Consider the following 7,768-nt stretch of genomic DNA (forward strand, 5'->3'; position numbering starts at 1 on the left):
GGGGTGGAAAGGAGAGGCTCGGGAGGTAGCCTGGAGTTGGTGTGGGAGCGAGCCCCAGGCAGGAGGGGGCCCGGCCCGCTCCTTTAGGCAGCCGGGTAGATCACGGTGCCGGGCACAGAACTGGGCACAGGTGGGGGCGGATGCCAAGTCTGAGTGTGGTGGGCAGAATAACGTCTGACTCGTGATGCCCGTGACCTCACCCCTGGGGCCTGGGAACGCTCACTAGCATGGCAGAAGGTGTGGCCCCAGGCAGCTGACACTGTGCGTCTGGGGGCCTCAGAGAAACACCGTGGGCGGCACCCAGGACCTTGCAGGTGCCACTCAGGCGGGGTGGGGGGGGGGGGGGGGGGGGGGGGGGGGGGGGGGGGGGGGGGGGGGAGTGGTCCTGGGCTGCTGGGGAGGGAGACGCGACGGAGGAAGGCGGAAGTGCGATGGGCGAGGGTCTGCCTCAACCCCTGCCTCTGTGCCGGAGTCCGGAAGGGCCTGGGGGGGGGTGACTGACGGAGCTCCCTGGGCACCCACGTCCATAACCCAGCAGGGCCGGCTGCGGCGAGGGCGGAAGGGGAGGTGGGGAGGGGGGTGATGTGGGGACATCTGCGGGGCCGTGAGACTAGGGGGTTGACCCCTCGTTCCAGGAAACACGTGACTAAACTCCCTTTCGCCGGCCTGAAATCTCCCCAAAAGCACATACATTTGGGCCTTTCCCCGCATCTTTCTCAGGACAAAAAGAACCAAGTCGCAAAATGCGGCTCTAACCTTACTTTCCACGTCAGCCACGTGACTTGCGCACACCTTCGCTGGAGGCACACGTGTCACCCCCCAAAAATTCGCAAAGCAAATAAATGGAACACGGATCGTCTTTTTTTGTGAAGCTGCTGCGAGAAATTCCTGTCTAAACCTGGTAGCCGCTCGCCGTCACAAAGGTCATGGTTCTGATCAGATGTCAATCAGCTCTGTCCCAGCAGCGGTTACCATAGACCCAGAGGACCTTCTACCCCGAAGCAGTGTTTCTAATCACCCGGGGGTGGGGGGGGGGGGGGGGAAGACATCCCAGGACCAGAGGCCACAGGCCGGGCTCAAGTGCAGTGAGGTCACAAGGACCGGAAGAGCCTCTCGACAAACCTGTGGGGCTCCGGGTGAAATGTCACCGCTCACGTTTAAGGTGCCTGAGGAAGAAGCCGCCACGCACTTGGGCAAGCGCCTGATTCTTATCTAGCGGTCGCTTCTGAAGGTGGTGAGGCCAGGACCCGACCCGGGTCAGACTGGAAAGCCCCCCTGCTCCCCTGCTCTCTGGGGCCTCTCCCGCCTGACGGCCCAGGGCACACCCGTTACCTGTATCTGGTGGATGACGAAAACACACGTACAGAAAACGTGGACGATACAGGAAGTCTAAATATCACCCAAGAAACCACCGTTCTCAAACGTCTGCCGTGGGTCTCCCCGCCCGCCACGCCCACACCAGCCCTGTGCTTCTGCCACAAGCCACACACTCTCCCTTCGTCCCGCGAGGCAGGGGACCCACGGGCGGACTGCTGGCCCTGCCGTGGCCCCTCGATGCCCGGCCCCGCGCTGGTTTCAGCGGGGGCCTCCTGGCCACCGACACGGGACCCGTGCTTCCATCTGGCCTTGAGCCACCATCTCCCGGGGGCAGCTTGTCGGGCAGGTTCACCCCCGTCACCGGGCCCCAGGGCTCTGCCCCGGCGGCACCCAGCTGGTGGGTCCTGGGGAGCGGGTGGCGCGCACGGCCCCGCAGAGCAGGACGGAGACTCTCCTCACCCGCCGTCTTCCCCGAGTCTCGGAGCTCAGATCCGGGCCTGGAGAGGAGGTCCCGTGAGGCTGCTCCAGAGCCCGCGCTCCTCCCCACTCACCACATGCACAGGGGTGCCAGGGGCACCCCGGTGCCTCGCCACGCGCGGGACTGAGACGGGACGCAGCGGCAGAGCCGCGGAAAATTCCCCGTGCGGGAATCACAGGTCAAGGCCCCTATCAGAGCACCTGGTGTAGAGGGTCGGGGGCTCCTTCCAGGGGTGGGAGGCACGTAGGGGGGCACAGGGTGGATGTCAGGATGTCTGGGCACTTGCACATCTCAGCGGCTTTGAGGGGACGGAGGACCTCTGAAGTCCGCCTGTCCTACAGGTAGGGGCACATCTTCCGGAAAACCTGCTGCCCAAAGCTACTCGTCAGCAAAGGCGCCGACAGTTACGGGCCGTGACGACGTCTGTTACCCGCAGAACCGGCTCTGACACAGGCTCCAAGAGGCAGGTGCGCTGGCACGTGGGGCACACGCCCGGCACACGACGCAGGGCCAGGCCGCGGTGGCACGGGCCCCAGACTGGCTCAGCCCCCTGGCAGCGCCCGAACCTGGGAACTGGTTGACACCTGTGCTCCCGGCCAGGTGTCCGGGGTCTGCCGAGAGGGCCGCCTGGTCTAGCCTAAGGTCAAGGTGGCACGGAAGGACATCACGGGTGGCTTTCTCAAGGCCGTGGCCAGAAGGCCCGAACGAGGGACAGCCACGCGACTCTCTGGTGCCTCTCAGAGACAGGCGGGCCAGGGGCTGGCGAGAGGTGGCAAAAGCTCCCTTGCTGGCGGCTCCTGGAACCGTTATGAAGAGCGGCCATGCCGTTCCCAGCTCAGCCTCAGATAAGCCACAAGGGATGTTGAAACTGACCCGACGGGACTTTCGAGAACATGAGAAACGAGATCATCGTCAGGGAGGGAAATTCTCTGTATTGTGCAGCTTCTCACTGTACAGGCACAGGCTTTAATAGGATTACCTCCGAAGCACAAAGACCGTCTTTACAATTACAGGATCCAGCTCCCTTACTAAAATCCGTTATCAGAACAGTGATTTTGATAGTCATGATTTTGAAGTCATAATAGTTCTAAGAACTAACATCTGTAGAGCACGGACTCTGTACCCATCATCCCTGAGCACTTAACAGTGTCATTCCCGGCCGTCCTCATAAGCCTTGCTGTCCCTTGACACACGCAAGGGCCACGAGCCCACCAGCTTTCCCCACGCCACCTGTCCGGGTACACGGGTCTACACGGACGGCCTCAAAGCCTCTGGCCGGCTCTGGGAGCAACAGAACGACCCTGTGGGCCCGTGTGGACGCTGGAGCCTCACGGACCCGGCTCAACTCCCTGTTTTCCCACGGCTGCCGACCGCCCGGCCGCTGGCCTCGGCACTGTCCCCCCACCTGTATGGTGACGACAGTGACGACGCTGACTTCTACGTCCCTCTGTGTGCTGAATGTGGATCCCAAACTTCCTCCCGCAGGGCCTCATTTAATGGGACAACAGACTCCCCCTCTCGGGGGCGATCGTGAGGAACGAACGAAAGCATCTGTACGCGCCCGAGTCCCGTCTGGCACAGAGCAAATGCTCAGTGAATGCCAGCTCTGATGGAGACGCCACTCTGGGCCTCGGGCGCCGGGTCCCTCGTCCCGGCTCACGGCTAGGACTTCACGGCACTGGCGCGTGGAAGGCACGTGGTCAGGCTTGGCGGGGGAACCAAAGTTCGGGCTGTGCCGATGCCCTCAGGCCCCCGGGGAAGGGCCGCTGGGTCACCAGGGGACCCCCGAGGACGGCCTATCTGAGTCCCGTGACGTCAGGGACGCGGTGCCGGTGCCGCCACCTCGACTGGTCTCGCTCTCGAGGCTCCGGGCCTGCTGATCGTCCTCGATGAGGTCGGCCACCAGGTTCAGCTGGCAGGCCCTGAGCGCCCTCAGCAGGTGGGACACAGCCGGGTCCTCCTTGTGGAGGTTCTTCCAGACTCTCAGCGACTCCCTCACCTGCTCCGTCAGATTGCGGGGATACTTCTCCTCGATGGCGTCGATCATGGCGTCAGACACGCGAAGCTGGCGGGCCAGCCTTCTCCAGTCCTTCCCCACGTGATCACATATGATGTCGAAGGCTGCACGCAGGTCTGTGGAAAGAACAAAACGATCTACCAGGAGTTGGGGAGCCCTCTAGAAGACAGGTAACCCTACTTTCTCAGTGGGCTCCTCAGGGCCAACCTAAGCGCTGCGTACACAAGAGGTCCTCCCGTGCAGGCTGAAGGCATCCAGGAGTGCAGGGGCCGGGGGAAGAACGTCCCGGAAAGCCCAAGGGTGGCCTCCAACCCTGTCCCAACCCCACTCCCAAACCGCTCCTCAGGAGGTGCGGCCTGCCAAAGACGTGCTGGCTGGGGCGTCGCGGAAGGGGTCGTCATGGAGCTAACTGCTCGGGACAGGGGAAGCGGAGGGAGGGCCTGTCGTGGGTTGAACGGTGGCCCCCAGGTCACGTCAAATCCCCAGAACTGTGAACGGTGATCTATTTGGAAAAGGGTCTTTGCAGATGTGATTCAGTTGAGGATCTTGGGAGATCATCCTGGATTATCCAGGTAGGCCCCAAATCCAGTGACAAGAATCCTTGTAAGTAAACAGAAGAGGGAGCCACGTGCCCACGGAGGCAGAGACTGGAGACACGTGGCCATAAGCCAAAGAATGAATGTCCGCGGCCCCCCAGAAGCTGGAGAAGGGGGAGGGACACAGGGAAGCCCAGTGATTTTCCTGAGGTCATACAGCTAGACAACAGCACAGCCAGACAGTGAAACCCTGATGGCCTCGTGCCAGGGTCCACTCCCAACCGCTAGGCTACACTGTCATCCTCGAAAGACGAAGAGTCACCCCGTATCAACCCGCCCACACCTGCTCACCTCTGGCGCGCTCTCCTGCAACATACATACACACACGGACACGCGTAAATCTAAAATGTGATCGCCTGTATTTTGGGGACTGCTTCTTAAATGTATCACGTTAACGATCTCCTCCTCAACTGAGTGTCCCTGGAAACGGAATTCTAATACCGCCCGCGTACCCCAGGCCGCCTCAGTTGAGTCCTTGGTAGGTACTGGCAGTGTATCTTAGGCAAGTCACTTAACGCGTCCCAGCCACTGTCCTCTGGCTTGTAAAACCGGAATAGGACTAGACGGCAGGACCTAACTGCTGGCTACCGCGAAAATTAAGTACGTGAAGTGTCGGGGGCACTAAACCCCTGCCCAAGAGCCATTTTCCGGCGCTCACACAGCGGTAAAGGGTCAGCTGGGGCATTCCCAGAGGCAGAATGAAACCAAAAGCAGCGGGGCAGGTTCCCCTGGCTCCTGACCCCCCTCTCTGTCCACTCCTCTCTACCCAGAGGAGGTGGGCAACACCCTTTCCTTAACTGGAGTCACTTCCAACTAACCCAGAAGAATCGGGGTGGGTATGTGTTCACGTTTTGCAACCCAGACACAGTACGTGAGCTTTTGGGATTCTGGCTCTCCCATCTGCGAACTGGGCGTTTCGCCCGCTCCCCCCCCCCCCCCCCCCGGCCCGGTTCCCCCCCCCCGGGCCCCCCCCCCGGCCCCCGCGCCCACCTCGCTCCTCCGACGAGACCTCGGCCGCCGCGCCCGCCTCGAAGCTGTCCAGGCGCCCCAGCAGGTCCTGGCGCCGCAGGGAGGAGAGCAGCTCGCGCAGCAGCCCGGTGCGCTCGCGGTCCAGCTCGTTCTGCTCGAGCAGCACGGAGAAGAGGTCGAGGCCGCACTGCACGCGCTCCAGCTTCCTCTTGCCCACTCGGCTCTGGCACAAGAACTTGAGCTCGGTCAGCTCGCTGCTCGACAGGCCGGCCGACACCGAGTGCAGCAGCACCAGGAACGGGTCCATGGCGGCGGGCCACGGCGGGGCCCGGCCCAGCCTGGCCCAGCCCGGCCCTCCGCGCAGCGCCCCGCTCCGCCCCGCGGCCCTCTCGGCGGCCCCGCGGCCCCACCGCTCCCGGGTTCCCCCTGACGCGCCCAGCGCCCGGGGCCCCACCACCGGAAGTCCACGCCAGAGGCCACTTCCCCGAAATCTCGCGAGAACCCCGGGACCCACGCGTGCGCCCCGGGCCCTACCGTAGCCGTTTCCGCCCGGAAGGCGCCCGGCCGCCGCCAGGGGGCGCCCCTGGAGACCCGGCGGCGCGGGGCCGGGAGGGCGTCTGCGCCTGCGCGCTGCGGCCGTTCTCCCGCCGCGTGGGGTCCGGCGGGCGGTCCGGGGGGCGGTTCCCGGACCCGAGCGAGGGCGGGGAAGGTAGGCCCGCGTTGCCCGGGCGGCGTTGCGCTGCAGATGCCGACGATACACGCATTTATCGTCAACGTTTGTGAAAGTGCAAGCCAGAACGGGTCCTTCGGAGCGCCCTGTGGCTCGCGTTCGAAATAGAGGTTTATTGAAGCGCTAACGTTGGATGTCGTTAATATTTGATTTTGAAAGCTTCGGTCATGTATGCTTTTTAATGTTTCTAGTACTTCTGGAAAGCCTACTGTAGGCCAGGCAGTAGGTGCTGGGGACACATTTGGGAACAAAGAGTAGAAGTGCCCCTCTGCCTGGAGTTAAGTCCTTGGTTCTCAAGCTGACAGAAGCCAGATAAGAAAGTCGTGCAGTATGCCGGAAGTTAATGAGAGCCCGGGCAAAGAGGATACGGGGATGGGGAGTGCCCAGGTGGGGACATGATTAGAGGGGGCGGTCAGAACAGGCTTGCAGGTGCGGGCGCAGGTGCAGGTGCAGGTGCGGGGGCCAGAGGCAGGTGTGGGGGAAAGAGGGCAGGCGGGGGCAGGTGAAGGTGCAGGTTCTAGGAGCAGCTGGGAGACCCGTGGGTCTGGAGCAGAGCGGGGTGGGGGGTGGGGGGGGGATGCAGGGGGTGCCGGAGAGGGGAGGGGCAGACTAGGAGGGGGCCTCAAGGGCCAGGTGCAGACCAGGCTTTACTGCCCCTGAGATGGAGCCGCAGCAGTGTGAGCAGAGGAGTGAGGCCGTCCGAGTTACCTTAAAAAAATAAAATAAAATAAAGGGTGGGGCGGGGCGGGGGGTGGGGCCGGGTGGCTCAGTCGTTAACAATCCAACACTTGATTTCCGCTCAGGTCATGATCTCACCTTTGGTGAGATAGAGCCGCTCCCCCCACCCCCACCCCTCCGCCCCCGCAAGATATCGGCTTGGGATTCTCTCTGTCTCTCTGTCTCTCTCAGATCTCTCTCTACCCCTCCCCTGGTACTCTCTCTCTCTCTCTCTCTCTCTCGCTCTCGCTCTCGCTCTCGCTCTCCCTCTCTCAAATAACTAAGCATTTAAAATATATACGTATATTTAATTGAGACCATTCACAACCCACACAACTCACCCGTTTAAAGAGTACATTCTAGTATAGTCCTACGGTTGTGCAAACCTCACCATTAGCTACTTCTAGAACATTTTCATCGGTCCCGGTAGAAACCTGCTACCCATTAGCAACCACTTCCTTTCCCTCCTCCTCCCCTCAGCCCCTGATAGCCACTCCTTTATTTTCTGCATTTTTGGATTTGGCTGTTCTGGACATTTCATAGAAATGGGACCATACACTAGGTGGCCTTTGCTGCCTGCTTTCTTTCACTGAACAAAGTGTTTTCAAGGTCCAGCCATGTTGTAGCAGGTGACAGTGCTTCATTCTTTTTTAATGGGTCAATAGTCCATTGTGTGGATAGACCACATTTGTATATCCCGTCATCAGCTCATGGACATTTCGATTCTTTCCACTGTTAAATAAAACAATATTCAACCGAGTAAACTTGAGGATTGAATTGACTTTCATTCAACAGTTTGTGAGCCAGACAGCATTCCATGTAGCAAGTAGAAAGGAGCTTTGGGGAGCTGAGTATACACAACAGAAGGCTTTTATGGGCAGAAGAACAAGAAAAATAAGTTTCTTGTTTGTTTTTTTGAGAGAGAGAGAGAAGGCAGAGGAGAG

At 61.0% G+C, this 7,768-nt stretch overlaps 1 protein-coding gene across 1 annotated transcript; it reads right to left on the minus strand.

The window, feature by feature from the left end:
• Window positions 1-492: 492 nt before the first annotated feature.
• Window positions 493-5,958, minus strand: FADD (Fas associated via death domain). Its single transcript, XM_049641569.1, has 2 exons — window positions 5,399-5,958; window positions 493-3,928 (listed from the first exon to the last, which is right to left on the minus strand). Exons 1-2 carry the CDS (start codon window positions 5,682-5,684, stop codon window positions 3,567-3,569), a joined length of 648 nt encoding a protein of 215 aa, XP_049497526.1. The 5' UTR covers window positions 5,685-5,958; the 3' UTR covers window positions 493-3,566.
• Between the last annotated feature and the right edge of the window lie 1,810 nt (window positions 5,959-7,768).

This window comes from Panthera uncia, chromosome D1 (genome assembly GCF_023721935.1).
Source record: "Panthera uncia isolate 11264 chromosome D1, Puncia_PCG_1.0, whole genome shotgun sequence".
Lineage (NCBI taxonomy): Eukaryota > Metazoa > Chordata > Mammalia > Carnivora > Felidae > Panthera > Panthera uncia.

Excerpts from the sequence above, each read along its gene's own strand:
- FADD (XM_049641569.1), bottom strand. The coding sequence starts at position 5,684 with ATGGACCCGTTCCTGGTGCTGCTGCACTCGGTGTCGGCCGGCCTGTCG. Across the intron at positions 3,929-5,398 it reads GGTCTCGTCGGAGGAGCGAG|ACCTGCGTGCAGCCTTCGAC; the intron begins GTGGGCGCGGGG and ends TTCTTTCCACAG.